At 43.3% G+C, this 26007-nt stretch overlaps 1 protein-coding gene across 8 annotated transcripts in view; it reads right to left on the reverse strand.

Moving 5' to 3' along the window:
* ACACA (acetyl-CoA carboxylase alpha) overlaps positions 1–26007 on the reverse strand; it is a 132621-nt gene that overhangs the window by 100160 nt on the left and 6454 nt on the right. For 6 of the 8 annotated variants that reach the window (XM_074845426.1, XM_074845424.1, XM_074845425.1 and 3 more), the window contains exons 4-19: positions 13974–14106; positions 13199–13337; positions 12857–12966; positions 12315–12396; positions 10990–11088; positions 10302–10408; positions 9438–9548; positions 8723–8932; positions 8031–8201; positions 5573–5734; positions 5114–5277; positions 4178–4328; positions 3550–3653; positions 2582–2663; positions 1297–1442; positions 174–324 (exon numbers count right to left, since the gene is read on the reverse strand). In XM_074845426.1, the coding sequence (XP_074701527.1) occupies positions 174–324; positions 1297–1442; positions 2582–2663; positions 3550–3653; positions 4178–4328; positions 5114–5277; positions 5573–5734; positions 8031–8201; positions 8723–8932; positions 9438–9548; positions 10302–10408; positions 10990–11088; positions 12315–12396; positions 12857–12966; positions 13199–13337; positions 13974–14106 (2122 nt within the window). Of the gene's footprint in view, positions 1–173; positions 325–1296; positions 1443–2581; positions 2664–3549; positions 3654–4177; positions 4329–5113; positions 5278–5572; positions 5735–8030; positions 8202–8722; positions 8933–9437; positions 9549–10301; positions 10409–10989; positions 11089–12314; positions 12397–12856; positions 12967–13198; positions 13338–13973; positions 14107–16091; positions 16132–17274; positions 17522–26007 lie in introns of those variants that run through there. The other 2 variants (XM_074845427.1, XM_074845428.1) reach the window with 2 other exon arrangements.

Here is a 26007-nt window from a genome sequence, read left to right on the forward strand (position 1 = left end):
TGCCGATTCCTGCATTAGTCCAGATTAAAACACAGACAAAATTTGGAAAGGAAACACTGTGAATTATCCCTCATGCTCAATTCCCAGTTCCAAAGCATTCAACTTTTCCCCCCAGCTTTTGCCTGGGCAGATTCAGCACCTGCAGCCAAGTCAGTTCTTTGAGACTCTTTTACCTCTATTTCTGCAAAGCACTGGCCTGCAAACACGTGTCCCCCATCCTCCACCACATACTGGATGAGCTTCCCAGCCGAAGGTGAGCGCAGAATGGAGGGATCATTCTCCTTTTCAAACACACAGGTCTTGTTACCGATAGTGATGCGATACCTAGGAAAGACCGGAATGAATCACTGCAACAGAATTTCTTGTGGAAAGCATGGGAAAGGGACAATGCGTTCACTCTTTCCCTATTCTACTTCAAAACAAACCCAGAGAAAAACACCTCAACCAGCTCTTCTGGAGTCAGGACTATGGAAGCCAGGGATCAGAAACCAGATAGAACAGGCCTTAGCAAGGTCATACGTATGTTACTTTTGTGCTTATTCTCTACCAACAGGTATCACTTGCTGTCAGAACCAGCACCAATGAAGGTCAAGCTTTCATATAAACGAAAATTGCTATTAGTAGAGATTAGACGTGCCATACATAACACCCAACACATTCACCAAACCGCCCGCCTCATGCAAAACCCTCTTGTATACAGAGAAAAGCTGAAAAGAGCAGGATGCACCCTGAGTAGCAGACTGAGATGTTGAGATTTTATAGCATCTTCCAACCCAGAAAGTTACCCAAACTCTTTGTACTCCTGACCAGATTCGTTACATTTGTCACAGAAAAGAAACCAGCAGAGGGGGCAGTGGTTCACATTCCAGAAGCTGGAGATTTACGGGTCTTATGGCTACAATCCCTACGGGAATTTTGAGGGAATGCACTGACATAGTAAATCTCGTATTTATTTCTAAGGCAGCTGTGGATTTTCAAGGATTTTAAAGTTTTTCATGCTCTGTTTTTTGTTGTGATATTTTTTTTTTTATAATCCAAAAGGGCACTTCTAAAGAACCGGCAGGAGCACATGGACTCCACATGGGTACACATTCAGATCTTTCCTCCAACAGTAGCCAAGATCTGCTCCTCAGGTGAAAGCAACTTCTCCCTTTAAACTCATCCACAATACACAGAGTAACCTCTTCGTAGGAGAGAATTTCGTTCCAAACTGATCTTTGGGAAGCATAAAGTTCCAAGTTCACCTAATTTTGGCTTGCATGTAAATGTTGAACATTAATCTTTACAGGTTGCTACCTGTCCACTTCTTCTTTCATGTAGGTAGTGTAGCTGCTCCCGTCGTAAGATAGGAGCAGTCCTCCATCACTCAGTCGGTGCACATCAACTTCCACACACGAGCTGTTCATGATGACCACATAGGAATTGGGGGACTGCCGGGTCACCTGCAGATCCACAAGTGTCACAAGAAATAAACACAGCCTTGAGAGCACAGCGTGCACAGTTTTCCAAGCACTGCAACAGTGGGAATTAAAGAAGGGGAAGAGAGTCATCTGTTCTCATGTTAGATGGAAAAAAAGAATGTAAAAAAGAATTGGGATCACAAAACCAAGTATTTAGCAGTCAAGAGATGCCAGAACTAATGCTGTCCATGAATCTTGATTTAATCCTCTCACACTTATGCATTAATTGCATAGGTTTGATTATGCAACCATATACCATTTCTTCACCCCAATCTATGTACAAGTCATGGTCGTGTACTAAAATTGCATAATGAATGACATAAATTGGAAAAAAAAAGATATTGTCTCCCAGAGAAAGCAGCTAAAGCTCTCCCTGGAGAGCCCTGTGGCAGAGACTCCTATCGCAGTCTCTGCCACAGAGCTCCTATTTGAAGCTGGGTAGATCACTTAAAGCATACTTTAGCTGCTCTTCAATGCCTCTGTATCTCTCATCAAAGGGGTGCCAAGATAAAATCAGGGAGGTGCATGGGTGCAGAATACTTATAGCTGCAAAAACCCGTATATGGTCATGTCATTAAAAACTTCACCATAATCAATTTGCCCGGGGAAGCTATTTAAGATTGCACAGGCAATCTTAAGTCTAATATTTCCTAACTTTTGCATGTTTGGTTTTGCAACCTTTAAACAGTATTTCTAACATGGTTCTGTGTACACAACAAAGAAAAAGCAATACTAAAGGGAAAACTGCTACAAATTCTGTCATGCTGATAAAATGGGCTCAAACACCCAACAGAGTAGATCTACATATTCAGAAAGATCAGTTGAAAGTAGTCTTCGCCTGTAACAAAGTATTCTTCACCTAATGCAGAGCAGTTCTTGACTCCAAAAGGCTAAAACATTTAGAGATACGCAGAGATATTGCAATGGGAAGATGTGATGGGGTATTATCATAAGGGAGACTGTACTGATTTCTTAACCCCACTAAAGCAAAGAAAATAAACCCTGCACAGATTTAACTCCAATAATTACACGTATTACAAAGATTAAGCCAGAGCAGTACACAAACAGACATTTCCAAGTAAAAGTGGCAAGAAGATGGGTTTCCACGCTGCAGATCATACCTTCAGCACGTATTTCCGTCCTTCATAGATGAGTTCCACATCCACAGTGTTTAGCAGAGTATGAGCAGGCAGGACCTGGCCCCTTGAAAGAGAAGAACAAAACAAAACTGGTCTTCCAGAAGCCACCAAATGGTTATCAGGGGCCCAAGCAGGTTCAAAAACGCATGCAAGAAATTGGAGAACACTAGCAGAGAGATGGGAGTAGGCTTTTAAATTGCCTCTTCTTAGGAGAGACACATATCAGTTTAACAAAGCCAGCCACAGAGCCCAGCTTTACTTGCCATTCACCCACTTTTGCCTTGGAGAAGAGTCTGCAAAAGGAACATCACAGCCTGAATTACAGAACGTGTAGCATGACTTAACAGAAGGATAAAGCAGCTTTTCCCCCCCTGCAGCTCTGTTTAGGTATGGACTCACCAACAGGACCCTGAGGCGAAGAACTCTGTTAAGAGCAGACCTGCCTGGATCACACCAGGTTTAGCCTGACGGAGAGTTATGACTAGTTTCCCTACAGTGTCCACTCTACTTTAAAGCCAGCAGGCGCAGAGAGGGTTTTCTAAGTACTAGTGGGAAACATTCAATTTGGAAAATTATGTCAAATCTGGAAAATTAAATCAAACCTCAAAACAGGAGGAAGACAGTATCTGGTGATTCAAGACTCCCTAATGTTGCCCTAGCAGCACACAGAGAAAGAACTCCACATTTCTGAACCATTTCTTGAAGCTTCTGCAAAACTGCCAGAAATCAAACCAATCTGCACAAACAGCAGGGGGTATTTTGGGGAGATGAACAGATATCTGCCAGTTTTCTTAGGCCTGTAGATGAACAGCTTCCTGGGGCCAGAGAACAGTCAGCAGATAACAAGCTCTGTGCTTTTCTGGACTGGACTGTACTTGAACAAAACTTGTAAATCAAAACTAATTACTATCTGCTTATCAGCCACCTACCAGACCAGCTTGCAATTTTACCTTTCTAGAGAGTGCAGGAAGTTTGAGACACTATTTCGGAAGCTCACATCAGCCACGTGCAGAGCTCCACACACCACTCCCAGCATGGTATCAGGCCTTTCCGCCTAGAAATAAAGGGTACGTAACACAGTTACATCTCCTTCAGCTCCAGTCCATCCTGGACACCTGCCTGAACAATCAACAGGCTCAGCTCTATTTCTGGTTCACGGCCAACCTCTCTTTAAAATTAAGTTGGTGTAGCATCCATGCAAACGCTATATAGAAGCAATTACCTCTGTAACTCCTTAAGAGAAAACCACATTTTTTTTCTTCCTGGATCAAATCTTAAGGCTCCACCTACATTTCCACTATCATCTTGTCCCAAACTGCAAACCAAAATCCTAGCCTAAATCCACACGTACACTAAGATGCTTTTCTGGCCAACTTTAAGACCACCTTTCCTTGACAGGGATGACCTGGGATTTTGATGTAAGTAAGAATTAAGGCCAGCGAAAATTCATAAAGTGGTAAGTGAAAATTAACCCCTCCTAAATCCTTGTCCTCTTGCAACCAGCAAGCACCAAGCCTCCCCCCCACCCCTTCCCCTCCCCACTCTGATTTGGAGTCCTTTAAAGCAAAGCAGCTGCACCTGAACTTTCTCAGCAATGAGCCGATCCAACCAGCCAGTGTCAATGCGGTTCTGCTGGAAGCTTTCTGTTTCCAACAGTTTAATCAAGTACTCAACAGTGGTTCGGAAATCCCCTCGGATGGACAGCTCCTTCAAAGCCACTACCATGTTTCTGGAAGAGAAAAGAACACCTATTACCTATCCCGTATTAACAGCAGTGTGGAGGCTGGTAGCTCTAGATAGTTCCCCATGAGCTGTTGGGAAAAAATAGTCTGAAGGTGACAGTGGAAGAGCACGTGCACTGGAGCAAGATCCTATATGGTGTGCTTGGGAATGAAAGAATATTGATTTTCTTCAGTCTGCTGCTGGTGTGAACAAGAGCAGCTCAGCCAGCACCAGCCATGAGACCAGGAGCTCCCACTGTTACCACCGTCTAGGCACCTACCACAGGTCAGAAGTATCATCAGACAGACAGATGTGGTCTCCATCCCACCCAGAACGGAACCAAGGGAAGGCTCTGGATGACAGGTCACACAGTCCTGTGCTATGACCCCATGCTTTAACGTTTCACACCACATGAGGACACTCAATGGTTTCTAAACCATTCTAAGGCATTGGCATAACAAGTTATCCATGTTTTTCCTGTTAGAAGCCTTCCACCTGAATGCTTTCACAGAGGCATACCCCAGCAGCAGGTATACAAGGCAGGAATGAAACAGAAAAGAAAAAGATAAAGAGAAGTAAGCAAGAAGTATAGAAATGTAGGTGCAACACAGTTGAACTGCAAAGCAAGACAAGATGAGAAGCCTGATGAGGATGTGGAAAACAAGGTAAAGAGAAGAAAACTTCTCTTAAAACTCCTAGAAGTAAGGAGTCTTGTTTTATCCATGGCACTTTGGATCAAAGACGACAAAACCAAGCAATGTCCAAGGTTCTACCACTTTTCTGACTACTTACGAGATGGCCTCTTCACGATTTTCTCCCCAAGAGAAGCAGTGACCAAATTGAGAATCAGCAAATTCATGAAGCCCTCCTGCAGCAGCAACACTGAAATAGCCCCAGACATTCTTATTGCTGCGGAAATTCAGCTCCTGAACTGTACCAGAACTGGGCTTAAATCCCTGTAAAGACAGACAGACATTGCTATACATCCTAAAGAAAAAGTAAATAATCCAGAATTAGGGAAGTAATTAAGAGTTCTGAAGGCTAGAGCACCTCTTTATCCTACAACATGACAGATACACAAATAAGTTCAGGCTAACCAGAGTCTACAGAACCGTCAGCTAAGTGAGATAAGGGAAGAATATTTTAAATTTGCTGTCAAAATTTTCAGGATCAGAAGCAGGGATTGAACCTAGGTGTAAAGCTTACGGTTATCAGAGTGTGATCAGTAACTACAGAACTTAAAACACTCACCTCATCAGGATTCTCACTGGTGATACGTGCAGCGATGACATGGCCGCGGGGACAGGGGACATGGGCCGAATTCTCAAAATCAATAGAGGCATCTCCCCATGGAGAAACACCATACATCACTCGAATATCCTTGATCCTGTGGAGGGGAATCCCCATGGCAATCTAAGGAAAAAAATAAAAAAGAAGCCACCACTAAGTAAGTTTCTGTCCTCACAAAGGATACTTCTTCCTTGAAAAATTAATTCCACCAATTCTCTGTCAAAGCTGATGCTGCAGGCCTAGTACAGCAAACATGCATGCCTGTTTTCTGATGTGAGCCTTCTCCATCAACACATCTTGGAACATCCATACTTCTCAGGACAGCTGAGCTCAGTCTAATATCCACCTTAAGCCCTTCAGCCAGTATTTTCCATTGACTGATTAAAAGGCTCTGGAGAAAGCTGGCCAGTGCTAGGTCAGCTGAGGATGGGCACGCATTAGGTCTGTTAAAAATACACTAGAGAGACAGAAGGCCCCTAATGGGTTATAGGAAACTGTGGAATTTTGCAACTATAAACAGCGAAGAGAGCAACCTGCAGAACTGGCTGCTGGCTGTATCTTTATGGAGTAAAGTCCCACTTGTTCTGTTCATTAGCTGGGATTTTTTTTACAGCTACAGTTCAAAAAGGCTGAGCTTTAGCTTAACTATTTATTTCAGCTGTGTATTAGCCAGACAACAACAGACAAAAGACCAAACTGGTTAAAATATCAATGTGCCATTCTATGAAATTGTATCTAACATCAGCAATATGAAGAACAGTGCCCAGACAATGAGGAAAGCATCTGACCAGTTACAAAACTCAATGCCTGGCAAATACAGCCATAGAGCTGCTGGAATCACCTGCTGAGAGAAGGCTCAGGCTGAGGCCAAACAGCCTCCCGACAAAATGAGGATGATCCTGCTCCCGAGCAGCCTACAAAACACTACAGTTCAACTGTTTGTTTCCTCTACCATCTATCCAATGAACTCCAGAATGCAAATGGGAGGGAGAAGAAAGAAACTAGAAAGCGAACAAGAGGGTAAAGAATGGGAGAGCTGAGAAAATGGAAGCAGAAAAGCACCTAGAGCCCCTAATGTGGTGTAAGAGGGAAAGAGGACTGCAGCATTCATCCACCGGTGGAAAAGACGAGGGCTGAGGAGGGAGATCATGTGGCAGCACACAGGGAGCTCGGGGGGGATGCACAAGGGACAGATGAGCTGCAACATATGCAACAAATGCTCTCTACAGGATCTGTGACAGATTCCCTCATTACCTTGGGCATCAGAACAACAAAAAGCCTACTCGTTCATGTAAGCCGTAACTGTCACCCACTGTCATGACTTCCCCTTGAAAAAACAATAAATCAAGACAAATTCTTGGTCACTTTGCCACATCTATTCAAGTACTTAATTATTAGGTACAAATCCTGGTTTGCAGAAAGGCTATAGAGCAGGGACCTCGGCCAGGAGGAAGCATCTACCATGAGTGAGGGGCTCAGAGACGTGGAAACAATTGCTCTGGAAATCAGGAACTGCTCATCAAAATTAAAAAGACCCAAGTCACTTTCCTGAACCTCAAACAACTGCTGAACTTGCTGAAAGACAAAAAATCCAATTATCTGTTCTTTTTTCCCCCCTTTTGTCATTAGAAACTCTGGGAAGAGGCTGTTGGTACTTGGAGGTGGAGTGGATGATGCACTGCTCAAAGCTGGCACAGCATTTGATTGCACTGCTAGCCTCAGAAGCCAGCTTGTTTCACAAAATAATTTCAGAGCTTTAAGTTGAACTACTCACAGCTAAAGCCTGTTGAGACAGGCTTTTTTACACACAACCTTTCCTTAAATCAGTTTTCCTACCTCTCTGTTTTACTCCTCTTCTATTGCTTCCCTTCACACTGCTTTTAACGGTCTACCTGAGCAGTCCAGGAGAAACAACTAGAAAATAACCTCTTTGCTTTCCAAATCAGAAAGAGCCAAACAGTAGAGCTATAACTTAGTGAAACAGTCATAACAGAAGGGATGCATATATATTTTGGAATACCGAATGAAGCTTTGTTCCAGCCACAGAAGATAAGTCCCAAGGTGAGAAAGTACCAGAATGGGCCTTTGAGTTATTGGGTATTTCTGTTGAGGAGGAAGTGTAGGGAAGTCATGTACCACCTATCTGCAGGTGAGGATATAGGCCATGTTTAGTAGAGAGCTCTACTACTTTCTTTATATTCTCTCCTCTATCAGTACTAAGATCTAGCCATCTGCATACCATCAGCATGTGATCCAGTTTTAACACAGAACCCCGGCAGTGACTCAGACAAGAGTCCGCCCCCCTGTTTTACTAAGGCCTCAGCAGAACAGGTTTTTCATGCTCGGGCCTCTTCAACGCCCCACAGCCTGAGTACTTCTGACAGCCCCGGGGAGCAGCGGGCCTGGGCACTTGACTCACCTGGAGCTGCGCTGCCGGCAGATTAACATCAGCTACCATCTCTGTGCAGGGGTGCTCCACTTGCAGGCGGGGGTTCAGCTCCAGAAAGTAGAAACTGCCATCCTGGCTGTACAGGTATTCCACAGTGCCTGCACTCACATATCCCACCATCTTGGCAAGCTTCACCGCACACTAGGATACAGAAAAAGAGAGTATTTGATTTCCAGGCCCCATGCTCAGTTATCTATGCTCTGTTCATCCACCCCAACCACTTCAGACATTTTTGCTGGCATTCTGGAACATCCAAAGGCTTCTAACAGGCCCAAGAACTGCTCAGAGAAAAGCACATAGCACAGGAGTTTTGATTTCCAGGTTATTTCATTTACGCTTTACAGAAGCGAATATTTATAATACTCAGCATTAGACAATTCATACAACTCCTCCAACTTGCTTTTAATATGACAATATACATTTAAAACACACTTCCCTTCTATTTTTGAAGGGAGATCAACAGCTTTTTGTCAGCACATGATGGACTCAGTTTTTGGAAATGTGAGTGGCTGCCCGCACTAAGCAGTTTAAGACATGCAACCCTATATTGCTCCTTTAAAAGATTCAACAATGCAAAACTCTTGGCGATGTCGAAAAAAAAAAAAGTCCTGCCTGTTCCTGGAGTCTCACACGGAAAAGAGAACTTGCAGAGCCACTCTCACCTGTTCCATGTGCTCAAACACCACCGAAGTCGCAATAGAAGCGGGTGCTTCCTCAATAATCTTCTGGTGCCTGCGCTGCACGGAGCAGTCCCGGCCGAAGAGAGAGATGGCGTTGCCGTACTGGTCTGCCAGGATCTGCACCTCCAGATGGCGGGACTGCTTGGCCAGTCTCATCACAAAGATCGGCGAGCCAGGGACTTCAGTTTGAACCTAGAGCAGAGGCAGCACAGATGTTGGCAGATCATTTTTTGTAAACCCCTGTCTTAGACACGATTATCCCAAGTTAATTTTTTAAGCAAGAAACATCATAGTATTTCCCCTGGGTCACTTAGGGCTGAAAATACTCTGTATTTGCTTATAGATCATTACAGCACCGTTTTCATTCCTATCAGCTTTCCCAAATAACCCATAAACTAAAGAAGGCTCGTGTCCCTCAACATTTTTGAGTTACACTGCAGATGCCCTGCATTACTTGGATTTATTCAGCATCTCCGATGATGTTTGGGCACTTGACAACTGCATTGGATATGCAGATATACTGACATCCTACAACATACAGAGCAAAGACAGCACAGACTCATGATTCAAAGCAGCTAAACAGGCTCTGATGCATAATGCAGTCTTTTTCAGGTCTGTAACATTTCCAACAGTGGTCTCAGAATCACGCAACCTGAACATTTAGAACAAGGCAGCACAAATCAATGGGAAAAGTTACCTGTCTAAATAGATTGGGGAAGTCATCTGCATTGTTAACTTTCCTAATTCCTTTTCCTCCTCCTCCTTCAGAAGCCTTGATCATGACAGGGTAGCCAACCTCCTCAGCAGCCTGATCAAGATGGGCAGAAAAACATGGGTAAGTACAAAAAGGCAAGAGAATCAAGTTGAAAAGATCATTATTTCCCTGTTGATTTGTGTCCAAGCTTCCATGTCTGACTACTTAGCAACCAAGACATGAATGGGATAGAAACCAAATATTCCAGTTTGAGAGGGTGCCTGTAGTTGGAAAAATCAGCAGTGATTTTGTGACTGCAGCCTCTAGCCTCTCAAAGTGAACACAAAATCTTTTGTCAGTGCTTCACGCCACTAAATTTACAAACTCACAGAAAAGCTTTTGTATAATACCAAAAATCATTAATCTGGGTAACATGGAAAAATCATACACTCCACCCCCTCTCTTCAAAAAGGAAAACTCCCAAATCCTGTATTGTGCCAGGAATATTTCTTATTCTAGAAATCTTCCTCAAAGAGAAACTTATCAAAAGATGAAATCAAGTGTGAGGTCATGGTCTTTATTAAAAACACCTTCATCCTGCATTCAACAAAAACCAGAAGAGAGCCCTTAATGAAATACAACTTTGGTCCCATATTTTGTCTCCTTCTCCCAATTCTCATCTAATTCTGCAGGCTGGACCCAAAAATGATATGTGAAAGATCACTCTCCAATTTCCAAGACTCATTTCTGTGAGGCTGACAGTCTAGTTCTAGTTTGTACTCCCATTAAAAATAAAATAAACCTCTAGCTCTCTCCAGCTGTGCATGCAGTAAGATCTCAAATACCCCCAAAACACCAGCCACCTACCCGCAGCCCATCATCTGCGTCTTTCACGTAGCCTTTTTCATATAGTTCCTGAGGAACATTCAAGATACGCTTCTGAAGATCATTTTCCTGCCAGTCCACTCGAAGACCTGAAATACAAGCATTATATTCTTAGCTCATTCTGCTGCAAGGCTCAGTGAGAACTCACACATCAGACATTGGTGAAGCTATCCGCAGTCATAGTTCCACAAGGAACTAGTCTGAAAGTATTTAAAAAAGAGAGAATGCAGAATGTAAACAGAAATTTGTTTTCTGGGGAGCAGATCTTTTCATCCTACAAATTATATCCTCCTTCATTTACCTTGTGCAATTCTGAGTTGTTATTTAGTCTTCTGAAACTGCATAGCGCTTCCATGGGAGCCGAGCATTGGCTGTGTGCTCCAAAATTACCCACTATACACTAGAAAAGTAGAGACTGCAGAAATACCAGATATTACAGCCACACTGTTGGACTAACAGCACATTTCGCAAGACGTACATTTTGTCCAACATATCCATATATATCATAGTCACTATGTCTAAGCCTTGGATAATACAGATTTGAAACCCTAAACAGATGGAACATTTCTTGGAACACCTTTTTGTGCACAGACACTTCTTAAAAATTAGATGTGTTGAAGAAAAAAAGATGAGAATGGTCTTGATAAACACAGGGCAATTTCCTTCTTACCACTGCCACTCCAAGGAAGAGTTGGGATGCCAGCAGTCTGAGCCACTATTGAAGATGCAATTTTATCTCCTAAGGCCCACATTGCTTGGCTCGGAGGACCTGCAAAGAGCAAAAACAATGCATGAGAGAGACACAAGAGATATCAGACATCAGGGACACGTCCAGAAGTCTAATCTAAGTTCCACGTAAGAGGAATAAATAAATGCTCTTAGGGTTGCTGCATGCCACATCTCAAGTGGTATGAATCAACATTTCTGAACCAAAACAGAGAGCATTAGCTGTATCGGCCAGGAAACTAAAAGCAAACAGACTAGAGTACTTTTGACCAAGAAGAGGAAAAGGCCATTGAAACTACAGCAATGCCACCACACACATCACAATAGTTTGTTAAGTGCCCATCCTGTTAAAGAAGTCTTGGCACACTCAACTTGCAAGCACCCCTCTGTCTGTCTGTCCTCAAACTGGGCCTGCTCTCAAAGGGATGGCAGGTGCCAGTAGCTGGTACTAGGTGTGCACGTCACACACTACTGGAATAATAATTCAGTGTCACGATTGTACGTGAAATGTGGTTTGCATGGGACTGTAGCATATGATTGGTAAGAGATTTAAACCGGAATTAAAACACAGCTTTTAAATCCACTCCTCTTCAAACGTCCTAAGCACTTCTGCGGTTATGGCTCAACACACTACAGATAGAAAGATCTGCTGGAAGGCAGAACACATACAGCTATCCTCAGGCTATGTTCAGGCCATGACTTTTATCACAAGTCCATCTTTAGTTTTAAACACCGCTCGTGTCCAAACCCTTATGCAATATTCAGATCCACATGGTTCAGGAGATGAGGCTTACTGCACCAAACATCTCCAGAACTCGGTTAACTACACTGCTAACCGGATCACAAACTTCGTGTGCTGTCCACATAAAACTCCACTCTTTCCATAAAACCAAACTACAAACACCCTTTTAAAATGACAACAGGGACATTCACCTTTTGAAACAACCTGCTTTAACAGGAACCTTTTTGATTTTGTATCTCACAATATTCAAAGATATGTTGGAGAACTTGCCGCTTCTCCCATACAAGAACTATTTCCCAGCACGTGTCCAAACCTTATCTCGTTTCATGAGCCTCAATGATTGGGAACCGGTTACACTGTTAGATAGCAGCGTCCGTTGCTCTGACTACTGTAAAGAACATATCATCAATCTTGCACTTGTAAACCATACCTCATGGCTCTCCTTTAGACTCAGGATCTTCTATCTCGCTAAAGCTACCCATCTTAAAATAAGAACTAGACATTAGTTCAGAAGGATATATCCTCACCCATGAAAGCAATTCCATTTTTGTGGAGAAGTTCTGGTAGTTTAGGGTTCTCAGATGCATGGCCCCAGCCAGCCCACACAGCCTGTGGAAGAAAATAACATAATTCACTCTTTCTTTCAGTAAAACAAGCAACTGAGCAGAAATAGCAAGGATGCAGATACTTCAAGTCTTTCTTTCCCTCACTGAAAACAGCCTCATAACATTCCTAAGCCAGAGCAGCCTCCTGAACTGCATGGTATGCTTAGTTTAAAGGGCTAGTGTCTCGCATCTTGCATCAAAGCCAAAAGGCTGCCCCAGCAAGCTGTTAAAGAGGAACTAAGTGCAGACAAGTGAAATGGTGAAGGGAACCTTCTATCTAACTGCAGATACTCACACTGGGAAATCCACTGCATTGTAACATGCATTGCCTTTTGGTGCTAGTATAGGTTTGTAATTTCAATTTCTTTGACTTGTCTTTCTCCCCTGATGCAACTTGTTATTTAAGGAGAGAAGATTGCTCAGTGTTACCTCCTGTTTTCAAAACTATCTTTGACACTCCTCACCTGCACTGGAATCCGCTTAGCAATATCAAGAATGAGTTCCACATTTGCATAGTTGTTGTTGTTCGGTCCTCCTGGAACCGGGACGTAGTGATCTGCCATTTTAATATACTCTGCAAACACAGAGAAGGTCTTATTTAGATTGCAAATCTAATAAACGGTACTTGGTCTAAAACTCCCTAAATCTACAAGGCTGGAAGTGCTTAATGTCCTCCCAGAAAAATCTGTTACTTGACAAAATGGTACGCGATGCAATGGACATACATTCAGCTCCTCGCATCCTTGTGGGCACACAGGGCTGTGCAAGGAGAAGGTTGTGCACCTTCACTTGCCTTTACAACTCACCTGCATTTGCTTTCAGATCCTCAGGAGTCACCATGACAACAAATCTGATTGCCCGCTCATTTCGAAACATCTCATAGGACCAGCGTCGGATGGATCTCATGCATTTCACTGCTGCAATGCCATTATTTGCTATCAGGACCTGAGTATATTAGAAGCAGGGGTGAAATAGAGTCCAAATAGCACAAAACTCTAAACAATAATGAAAACGAATTTTTTCTCTGCAGACTCTTTGTCCAATTTTGGGGCTGTGCAGTTTCATTAGTCAGCATTCAATTCAGTAAGAACATTTAATGGCCCATCAGTCAATTCAAAATCAGTTCTTGCTCAACTGTAAAGATTTTAAGGTATTATGCTTTGTTTGGATTAAAAAGCAGAAGGACCCATGAGAACAGACATAATGAGCGGCTAAAACTTTTGATACCTGAAAGGAAGAGACCTCATCCATTAAATGACTATGTATTTAAAAATACATTTCTTGGTGTTTTTTCCAGCCTGTTTTTGTTTTATCTGTCTATAAATCCTTCTGTATCAGCAGAAGTGCTCTAGCTCACTAAATTTTTTATCCTGTCACACTAAGCTGAAACAATGGGATGTTTATTTATCACATATAAACTAAAATGGAAACAGAATGATTACAGGCAGAAGTAGAACTTTCAAGTTCAGGAATATTAATATTTTGACATCTGCAATGTACAGCTTTATATAGAGAGAAGTCATAGCTCAAGAGAAGGGAACAAAATGCAATACACTAAAGACAAAGAGGTCAGTAACTTACCTTTTCAATAACTTTATTCCCTCCAAAACGAGTGACAAATTCTGCTGGAGAAGCCACAGTGAAATCCCGCTGCACATCAACTTTCTTCCTGTCCCGGCCTTGCTTTACAAGGTGTAAACCAGACATACTGGGCCTAAGGAAATTTGACAGAAAAAAGCAACTTGGCGGTGCAGATGTACACAAATAGAAGAAGATATGTGAATAATTTGTAAAGCTCCCCTTGACCATGTTCCCCAAGTAGACAAGCAGAATCACTCCTTGCCGCCAAGACCACCATGGCCTGGTCCTCAGCTTTTACAGGGATAACTGTTTTTCAACCACCTTTCAGCTATCTCTCTGCAAAAGCCAGGTTATCTGGAGAAATTCTAGTTATGATAATATATAAAGAGGTAAAAATATGTTCACTGTATATTGCTGCCCAACACAGAAAAACACTGGTCCTCCACGTTGCTTTCAATTCATCTAGGAAAGCTGGAAAACGACAACAACGTTTTCTGGCTTTGGTAAAACAAGCTACTAAGATCAGGCTCCGTAAGGAAATCCTCTCAGGGAACCACAGCAAATAAATCTCCAGGTGCAAACGAGAGACTCTGTGACTGGCTACTTAAAATCATTTTCCAAGAATTTTCCACCATCCAGTCTTTAGTATTTTCCCCAAAAGTTCTGAGAGCTAGAGGACAAATGAATCACGTTACTTCTACTACAAACAGTGAAAGCCAGTTTTGTGTCTGACAAGATCAGCTCTGTGCTCTGCCATCATCACTGTGTGGGAATGGGACAGTCGCTTCCCTTTCTTATGCTTCAGCTTCCACAGAAATAGCATGTGGATAAATCGTCCTTTGCTTTTGCAAGCAGTACAGGATTTGATTTGCTAAAATTTACAAAGCTGAAATTGTTTGAGGGGACACTCAATAGAAAAGCAAAGACCTACTCTTCACACTGTGCATCTACCATAGTGCAGCATAACTGGGGAAATAAGATGCTTTTTATTTTAAAGCCCCTGAAGCTTTACCTCTCAGGTCACCCCAGAGTTCACCTATTTTTCTTACTGTATTTAGCATGCCTTCCTTAACAGGTTCCTTTCCCACGAACACACTGAAGTCCTTACCCCTGCCACCACACAGGATTACACAACCTTTCTGTAGGAAGGAGAAATGAATATTGGGAAGGTATTTTAAAATTCACCCAATACTTTGGAAAGACCCAACAGCAACCAAGGGGGTCAGCTGGCTGCTGGGCCCTGCTGGCTGCCCCTTGGCCATGGGAAACCTGTCAGCAACCTCTAGCCTAATCAGCTGCTGAAGTGCTGCTGCCATTGAGCAACTCCATGGGGAAATGGGATGGGATACGGCAGAAAACGACTGGAATTGCTGGAGGAGAGCACAAAGGGGAAAACCAACACAGGGACAAGGCAAGCCATGCACAGCATCCCTTTTATAAACACAGCCACCAAGGTCAGGTAGCCCGAGAGCTGCACCTGAGACGTTCACTGCCCCGTGTGAGGCTTGAATGAGCTGCTGGCAGAGGGGCTTGGTGACAGCCCGGGAGGAGACACACAGACTCCCCCTCGCCTTCCCTCATAACCACATTGTGGCCTACAAAGATTTACCCACCTGGAATGCAGACACTCCTTAACTCCTCACCAGGAGCACAGTAATACCACAGACCAGTATTTTGACTAAAAAATTTGCTGATGAAAGAAGCCCTAAACAAACTGTAACTAGTATCTGGTTTAAATTCAGATTCTTCTCTTACCCACCTTTCCTGTGAATGACCATGGTGCTAATCCAGACTATGCTGTGCTTTCCAGTACACATTAACAAAAAGGATCTTGACCCATATCATCTAGTACAACCTGTTCAAAAAGGTATATGCCAAATCCTGGTATAACCAACCAAGAACCGCACTACAACAAAAGGCGATCTTTCAGGTAAGGCAAGATTAGTGCCCAGATCTGACCATAAAGACCCGTTTATCTACCACACATAGGATCAAGTGGATCCTTCCCTTCCTCTCCGCCTTCACGCACACCATCTACTTTGGCTGTGACATCCTACTGTGGCACAACCCTGACTTTGTGAGGATTTCCAGAACAGCAAGAAAGCATATTTACAGCACCTGAAAGTCAGACCCTGTATTCTGCGTTAACACACTGATCTTCCTCTCCCACAGGTGAGATATTCCCATGACAAACAGCCATGCTGGTGGAGAACTTCAAGATACAGACTTGCAAATGTTGAGCTTAACTGGGAAGGGAAAATCTGTTCTAAACAGGGCATAAGCACAAGTTATATGTGCAGAGGTTCTTCCCCTGTGCACTTTCCCTTCTTCCAGCCAGCCACACTTCCAGAGATAGACACTGTCACTGAACTTAAAACATGTCCCATGAGCATGAGTTCACAAACTGCTCTCTGATAATCTCAGCCCAGGAATTCAAGGACAGGAGCCAACAGGCAAGAAAAGGAGGAAAGGTGCAGTTAAGGTTGAACTTCTGCTGAATTTGTGCATTTAAAGAGGGTCAGAATCTATGGCATGGCAAGGAATGAGAACAGTCCAACAACTGAGACAAGTTTGTTCATGGCAGGTTTACTGAAAGCAGTCTCAACAAAAATAGAAAAAAGATAAAAATCTTGGGTCAGAATCTGTGAACGCGTATGAATATGAACTATCCCGCCAAGTTTAAATTACTACACACATAAAGATACTGCTACAGATAAAATGTCAACAGAACCAGAGGTTCATCATGTGGAATAATGCACAAACACTTGTTTATCAGCAAGTATAGTTCAGTTTAATTTATGACAGTAAGCATACCAAGGACATTAAGTTGATTTACTAATAACCACAGGCTGCACATTATAATCAAAACAGGATTTTTTTTTTTTTTTTTGCAGGGTAAGATGAGGTAGAAGTTGGGCAGCAATGAAGAAAAAACACTGAGCTCTAAACAAAACAAAATAAATGCTGAGTTAGTACTAGTCATCCCTATTAATCACTAGGTCACAACTGCAGTGTGCAAAGTGTCACAACTTTCAGAATGCTCATCTATCCTTCAGAGTTTACAGAGGTTAGAAGTTGTGCAGAATCTCAAACTTTTTTAACACTGATTCCCCACCTAAGATGTATTCTAGCATCTTTCTTACAGACTGCATGCACAGATACCTCACAGTAACTGGTGAGGTTTCAGAGAATAAAATTAACATGCAAAAATATCAGTACGCATTTCCAGGACAACGTGCCCAACTGCCTCAGTCCAAGACAGCTGCTGCTATCAGGAGACAATCAGATCTGTAATTCTTACCTTTGCAGCATGTGATACCTCATTTCCTGACTCTGCTCTGCAGAATCCTCCATGCTGTCTCAGTGAAGGAATTAACAGATTTCAGGCTTGCTTATGACTCGTCTAGTGTTGCTGCTGCTATTTTTATTTTTTTCAATACTGCAGCTCAAAACCCAGCAGGAGAAAGCTGCAAAGAGCCTCTTGCACTCACGCGGTTCTCCTTGAAGCAGTGGCACTTCCCAGATTGCTTCAATCTTTTAACCTTTGTCCCTTGCTTTCCACCACCCCTCTCTCAGTCAATCTTCCTGTGACGCAGCATGCACAGAGAGGGTAGCAGCTTCCCTCTCCTGCATTCAGAGGAAAGCAGCTGATCAGGAAAGAGAGAAAATGATCTACAGGTTACGTAATCAGGCTTAGCACAGAGCACCGCTGCTGCAGCCCACACGATGCACAGTGGCCGTTGGCAGCACGGCTCAGCCCCAGTTCATGCTCCCCACAACGCAGCGGGGACCGCACCGCTTCCCCGCGCTCCACCAGCATCCGGAGCAGCCCTGGCTGCGAGACTGCAGGCCAGCCCCTCCTCAGCAGGAGGCTTTGCGGGAGCGAAGGAGCAACTACAGGGGCCCATTTGCCCGAAGAATTCTATCAACACGTAGGATTTAATATCAGATTTTCAGGAGGGGTGGGGACGTGACAAGGAAAGCACTTCCAAGACTGCAGAGAAGAAAGTCAGAGGCACAGTTTGTACCCGCACACAGAGTGCAGCGGTGATCCAGATCCAGGCATGAGACAACAGCTCGTGCTGGACACCAGCCGGGAAGCTGGGAGACCCTGGACAGGTCACTTAAGTTTTCTGTGCCTCTGTTTCTCCCCCTATGAAATGGGGATGAGATCACTCCAAATGCTGTAAGAATAAATATCCTCACAAACAAAGTGCTACAGTACTGCAGGGTCCACCAACACCTCTGGAGAAAGGAAGCATGTTTACTCAGTACCAAGCACATGCAAAAACAGAAATTGCGAATTTGGGGGTAGGGAGAGGATAAGCAAGGGCAACAACTGCAGCAATACAGTGATGATGAAACCTGGACTGGAACTAGACACAGCAACTGGATTACATTTTTAAATTTCACGACATTTGGGTCTGTCCTGGTGTAGGGCCATATCCAGGTAGCACAGCTTTTATTTGCTGCACACACATTCCAAAAGCCTGAGCAAAAGCCATGCAATCACCCAGGAGGGGGATCACTCAAAAAATGGAACAAGTACCCACAGGAAAAGTGTCACATTAACGTGATGACAGTATGTAACCCCGAGCCCTGAAGGGCAAGGTGAGGTCACTGCAGGAGACTGGGAACTAAGAACAGCACAGGCGATACGAGCAGCGACCAACAGCAAGCGCCACGTGTCTGATAAAATGCAGGCAAACAATTCTGTGAGGATCCAATTTCTTCGAGCCTTGTCAGCAGAAGGGGAAAGGGGACAGCGACACGCTGCGGCAGTGAAGGCAGCAGGCACAGAGGAAAGAAATCTCTTCACAGGACAGCAAAGACAAGAGATACCAGGGAAAGAACAGAGTTTAACCACTCAAAAAACCCCAACATTATATATCTACCTAATAACCAAATGCCTCTCTCACCTATCGGCCTTTGTTTCCCCTTTGAAGAACTAATCAAACTACCCAACTACGAAGTACACCTGAAATTTCCCAGTTAATTCATTTTAAAACAGAAGTATGTAAGAAAAAGCAGCTTGTCTTGAAATATTTCCAGCACTGCCTCCATCTGGAAAGGCCTCCCGCTGCACCATTACCCAGGTGTGGTACAGATCCCAGCTTCCAGCCCACCGGAGCAAACCTGGGGTCTCTGCCTCCCACACTCCAGCAGGAACGACTCCGGCCATGGAGGTCTGCTCTCCCTGGCTCAACAGGCTCCTACTTCTCTGCACCTCTGCAGGGAGGCTACCACAACCCCACCACTTCACCAGTTCCAAACAAGACATCGTAAGGGTAGAGAATCGTGAGCCTACAGACTCTGCTTGATAAAATCTGTGTCGCTTTCTCTTCTGGTCATCACTACGTAAGACCAGCAAAACCCAACAGACATTCAGTGACTCTACTGGATGTGTATTTCATGTAGAAAATGGTGTATTCCATCATTTTCAAAATAAAATACTTGCATGATCTATGATTCCATTAGATTTCCCAGTTTTTGAACCTGATTCAAGATTAAAATTTATGCACAGTATAACTGAAATTTTATTTTTCAGGTTTTGTGAAAACCATTTCCCAAATACTTGCTTGTCCTCCAAAAAACCCCACCCACAGCCCCCAATCCAAACAGTTTCTGAGCATTGTAGCTGCAAGGAAACAAATCCTACATGTACACACAGCTTGATGTTAGAGGAGCAGCTTCAGCATTGGCTAAAAACATTCATTGTGCCTTCTACCACCTGAATTCACTGCTGTGAAATCAATGGACACCACTCGCAGCAACATCCCTACAAAAATACGCTACACAAGGATGTGTCACTGATACAATACTTACCACCAAACACACACACTCTACAAAGCTCATTCCCTAAACATAATACTACTCAGAACCCAAATGGCAAATACCACATGAAAACCATCCCCCTCTTCAGAGCCCAGGCCTGCTGTTAGACAAAAGGAAAGCCTGCGCGGTTCTCTTCTGTTCTAGCCTCCGAGAAAAAAGCATTCATCACCGACACATACCTGACGCACATCGCAGCTAGGAGCCTGCATTGATCCCAGCACTGCAACATGCCAAGTGCTATCAGTGACGTAGCGGTTTATTCCAAAGGCAGTGATGCATTAGCTGGCTTGTTTGAAAGGCAGCCTTGAGGAGACTGCAGCACATACACACACGCACACACACACACCCCCCGAGAAAGGATTTTTTTTTCCCCCCTCGCTCCGGATTAGACCTGTAAAGGGTGTGGAGAGAGGGCAGCTCTCATCACCAATTTGGGCTTTATGTTTTATAAATACGTAAGCGCTGATGTGAACGTGTATCTGAACTGGGTGGTATGACTCAAACCAGCTGAAGCACCCGTAAGATCTGCTCTGGTTTTAGATCTGTCCTTGCAACCTATTTCACAAAAAGGCAGAGAGAAAGAGTAAGCATATATGTAGTCCAGCAAGCACTGCAGAATTCTGCAGCCGGAGTAAATGGTTCACTGTGTCTTGGTTAATGGGCACTGGAGGCAGCAATCTGGACTTACTCAAAGACAGTTTTTGCCTGTGATTTTAAAGAGACAGAACAGTTGGCCTGAATGCAGACAGTGCCAGAAATCAGTGCTTCAACCTATAAATCAAAAAAACCTCAACTCAGCTCTGACAACGGATTAAGCCTAAGGATTTCAGGAAATTAAATAAAGGATGCAGCACAAAAAAACAAGAACAGCCCATTCCCTACTCCCTGGCTAAATAACTTCACTTTCATGCTAACGCAGACTTTGAACAGCCATCAGGGCAGGTCTTTAGCCTAAAGCAGCAGCTTTGGTTCCAAAACTACAAAGCCCAAATAGGCACAAGCTGCTAGGATTCCTCTCAACTAACCAAGTACCAACAGCTGCAATGGATGCTGATTTTCAGCGCTGAGACACTTGTTTGTCAGATATTTTCCTTTCCTAAACCACGTATCTGGCTTTTTACCTGCCATGCTATATGCATTTTAGACTGGACCATGCTCACAGGATGCACACACCAAATCACTGGCGTTCTGTCCAAGTTCCAAAGCAACATCCCAGCTGTTATTATGGGAGGGAACCTGATGGTTTAAAGCTCACTGAGCTCCTCTGGGTCACACACTCTTGTGTACTACGATCAAAACCACTTCACTCCTGACACTCTTCAACCTTCCCCATTCCCTCTAACTGCTCCTCCCAAGGTTTTCTGCATTCAACTTTACACGTCTCGTGCTCAACAAGCCTCTAGCCTCCTGCATGCTCCAAGCCCCTTCCTTCTCCTTCAGATTTATCTTTCAGAACACAAATTTTCACCCCTTAAAAATACCCAGTAAATCCAAATGTCAATCCAAATATATATCCAAATTTACATTGAATTGATATCCATACTCCAGTTCCTAAAACCAGAGTACTGAAAGATCTCTGTTTTTACATCCTGATGTACAAAATCCCACATGTCCCTGGAGCAACTGCCTAACACTCTCCACCAAGACAAAAGTCAGTAACAACAGTGACAGACAGTTCTGCACCTGAGAAGAGAGCAGAACTGAAATCTTTGCCAAGGACCCTTCCTGGTCCTCTTTGACAAAGTCCAAGTGTTGAACAGATCTTATTTGCATGAAGGAGAGAATGTATCTTTTCTAACAACCAGAATTAAAGGGGTGGGTGGAGGAGTTTTGCATAAAACTTATCACTGAAAGAGGTTTTGCCTAGTGTAAGAGAATCCTGTATGGAAAGCATGGTGCAGCCCATTTCAGCTACCAGTCTTACAGACGGAGTTACGATATGGAGTCAAGAGATTCAAGTTATTCCCTAGCCTGGACATTCTTTGCTTTCCCTACCTAAAATGGTTCTAATGACACTTCCTCTTTTCCCAGATTTGTCACAAGCCAACATTCATTGACAGCTTCTCCTGCAGCCACTGAGGATACAAGCACTAGGCTCTGAGGGGATTCTGCAAAAACACTTGTCTTTGGATGCCTTTGCTACATGTCCCCGTCTGGGTGAAAAATGAGGGCATTCAGCAAAACACAGGAGAGGGCCCTAAAGTATTCCGATAGGGACAAAGTATAATTTGTTATCTTGTCAATTAGAAGTATCAGGTACGTAAGCAAGTAGGAGACTGTCACCACTGTGGTATCTCAGCCAGCTCATCTTTGCAAAATCTCCCTACAAATTACTGAATATAGAGATGTTTCTCATGTTAACTGATGTCAAAGGGAGTAAAACATGTTACAGCAAAATAAGAAGAATGCTACTTTTGAGAGGTATGCAGATCAAAAGTCCTTTAAAGTGTATTCACTTTAGTGTTCAGTGAACAATAGTTATAATCCACAGGTTATCAGCATAACCAGAAACAGCTAGGAGTTCAAACCACCTTACAAGCTTCTTTTTCAACAAATACAGGAGGAAATTCAACTTTTCACTCCAGGTGGATGAAGTTCAAAATATAAATCACAACATCACTCCCTGGCAGCAATGGTAGCAAAAAGGAAACTAAATCCTTTGTTCTGGCAGGGGTTCCTTGAAGATGCACAGCTTTATTTCAATAACTTGCAGAAACATGCAACAGTATCACTCTCCCCTATCTGCTGAGCCAACGGCAATTCATCGTATGGAAAGGAAAATGTCTCGGCAAGAGGCATGCAATTCCAGTTTCTGGTCCCTGAGATGCAAACCCATGCAAGTGGCCCTACACAAAAAAAAAAAAAAAAACAAAACCAACTCAGCAGCACCATGGCAACTGATAGCACAGAGAGCAGGGGAAGAGGAGGAGCCTTCAGCTCCAGCCGCAGCCCCACAGCCAGGACTTTGCAGAAAGCCAGGAACGGGAAGGAGTCTGTTCAGCGAAGGAGAAATCCTTCTGGATGCAGCTGGACCAGTCTGGGATGTGGCAGTGAAAGCATCCACCTTGCAGACACTAATGCATACTTGTACTTCTACACACACGTTTGTGCATAAAATTACAGCGACGCTTATAATTTTACAAGATCAATGCTCTATAGTGTAATCCCCTAACCACAGTCAGGCTGGAAAGGAATTTTTATGAATTCAGAACAAGCTCAAAAGGATCCTTTATTGCTTTTAGTACTTTGTGCAATCACTCCAGGACTGGTTTCTAAGCAGGCATCCTGACCCAGTGCCAGGCTGGGCGTACTCAACACACCACCGTCCACAGTAAAATTGAGGAACTCTTCCAAAATTACTTTAATAGATGATTAGTTCTTCTTAAGCACCTCAGCAATTTATTGAGACTATTTACTGAGAAGTCCAAATAATGTTAGGCGCTAAGAGCCAAAATCTCTGCGGGCTGACTATCAAAGGTAACAGCTGAGCTACTTCCAAAAATCTGACTTTCAGCCGAATCAAGGATTGTCAGGTGACTCTGCACACCCATCTCATTGCTTATGAAACCAGAGCCCTGATGTGTAAATATCAGAAGACATGCAGGATTTAGTCTATTTTAAACAAGAATTTGATACAAGATACCATCTTTGAAGCTAGGAATTAAATTTAGCAATAGTCAAGAACAATTTATTAAACAAAACGAGCAAATCCAAAGTACTTTCCAAGTGGCATTTAGAGAGAATTACTTAATCTACCACTAAAACTTCAGAAAGGAGCACTGCACCTGTCTTACAGCTCACTACACTACAACAAAAACTGTATCCCAACAGGACTACTGCCTTCGGTGGGAAGTGCTGAGGGAAACTTCTGAACTCAAAGACAATACAAGGATGCCTGGAAGCAGAAAGATTAAGAAAAAATGGTATGCTTGGTTTGATTATCTTAAGGTGCAAAACGCAACAAAGAGTAGATTTTGTTGATGTAAACTGTACACAAAGAGTATTTTCTTCAACGGCACTTGTTTTCAGCTGTAACAGAGTGAGGAGGGCATTTACATGATTTTTATTACTGATAATCTTTAAATAAAGCACAACTACAAGCAAGAAAAGAATCAGAACGTTTTAGCCTGCATGGTCCCTCTTCCAACACACAATTTCTGTTAAGCACTGGTGTTCCACACACCAATTTAAAGTTCATTATCAGAGTGTGGCTTTATCAATCCTATATAATAGCAGCCAACTGGCACAATCAAAGGTCCTCAAAGATCTCCAGTGGTATGGCAGCCTATATTGTACAACCTGTCCCAGCGGGACTGTCTTTAGCAACAGCATAAACACTTAACAAGATCAATAAGGTGATAGATGGAACACCACAGCGCACACACGCTCTGCATGCTCAACTGAAGAGACATGGATTGGCACACAGGCTCCCCTAGCTGGGTCAGGATACATCGATTAGACATCACAACCCCGCCAGACGATAAGGTTCTCAGCAATGTTTTCCAGCCCAGGCAGGAGACCTGCAAATCTCAGGTACTGAACACATGCCCAACAGTCTGCTGAACCATCTACGCTTCGCGAACTGGCAACGTGATGTCGCTTCTTATGGAGGTTTAAGAACAAAAGAGAAGCAGCAATGCCTGTTACTACAGGTACACCCACGAACCCCTTTCCAGCAGCCTAAATTCTGGATTTCAGCCATAACTGTTCCCTGAGAAGGACTTCTCAGCAGCAAAGCCCCTCACCTCAAATACAAGCTATCTCTGTCTTTAACTGATCAAAACTTCCTGTGTGAAACTAACCAACAAAAGGAAAGATTTTTGGTAACTTCTTCAGAGAGATAAGCTCCCATGGACCTGCACCTTGTTTGACCCGCTAGTCAAACTGTACAGAACTCCCCATGAATTTATCTTTGTCACTTTACAAAGTGTTGTACCTTTGTGATTACCAAAAGGAAGCTGGAAGCAAGAATACCCGTGTTCCATTAATTCACTGTCACAGAGTGACTCCAGGCAAGTTGTTGAACTTGTCTTTGTCTCAGTTTCTCCATCTGTACACATTATTTGGAAATCTTTGGATGAAAGGGACTACCATTCTGGAAAGCTATTTCAATTCATCTTACTTTATCTTAGAAAAACAGCCTATTAATGCTGTAACTTTTTTTATTTGAATTGGCATTTCTCTCCAATTTAACTGAAAGTCAAGTACCCTCAAAAGAGCGTGCCAAAGTAAGCAAGTTACAACAGAGGTGCTCAAGGTTGCACACCTATTGCATTACAGCTCTCTGATGCCAGGCAGTGTCCTAGAAGTTGCTTGATTTTCTTGCTCTCCTATTGTCTATTTCCACACTAATGGTTATGTGTTCATCCAGTTTCTTCTGTTCTTAAAATATATATAGTTACAGGGCTAGATCTTTTCCTGCTTCAGAATTACCTTTTGTGCTGCCAAATTTTATAACTGGCAGTCTTTGGAAAGGTAATTCCCTTAAAATTTGCTTTAAGATTTTATATCTGTTATATTAGTGCCAGCTGGCTAAACACGTCCATTGGCATGACCGTAACAACTCTGTAAGGTCTGGACTACTACCCCCCTTCTGCCCCAACCCAGAGCCTGCTACTATTTGTTATCAGAGGCCGTCTCCCTAAAGTGGGAAGGGAACCACCAATAAAAGGACAGATTAAAATTCCTTAATCTGCCCAAGCAAAGAAACCAGCAAAACAGAAGAACAAGCTGAAAGCATTAGCTGGTTGTATAAATATCTACTACTGGTCAGTAAGAGCCAGAAGCCTTTTTGGAACCATTTCTTCAAAATTAACAAAGAAAACCCCAGTGGGTACATCCCGCTGATGGTATGTAAATCAGCAACTCCGTAAAAATAAAGGGACATTTTGACAAGCAAATATTAACCCCATGATCTCAAAATCCCAACTTCATAGTTCATTCAAGCCACAAAGAATTAGGAGTAGGAGTGAAACAGCCCTTCTCCCAGCCGTGAGGCCAACATCTCCCCGAGCCGCAAGCAGTAGCTACCATATCAAGCCCTGGCTTATCACCACTTTGCAGGATACCAATCTCTTCTTTAACCATCCACAAAATTTTCTCTATCCAAACCAAAAAACATTCCAAGCAATATGGAGTGATTGATCTTACCCAGGGGTATTGCCAATTCTTTGGCTACATATAAAGCAGCAAATCCCAT

This window comes from Strix aluco, chromosome 19 (genome assembly GCF_031877795.1).
Source record: "Strix aluco isolate bStrAlu1 chromosome 19, bStrAlu1.hap1, whole genome shotgun sequence".
Lineage (NCBI taxonomy): Eukaryota > Metazoa > Chordata > Aves > Strigiformes > Strigidae > Strix > Strix aluco.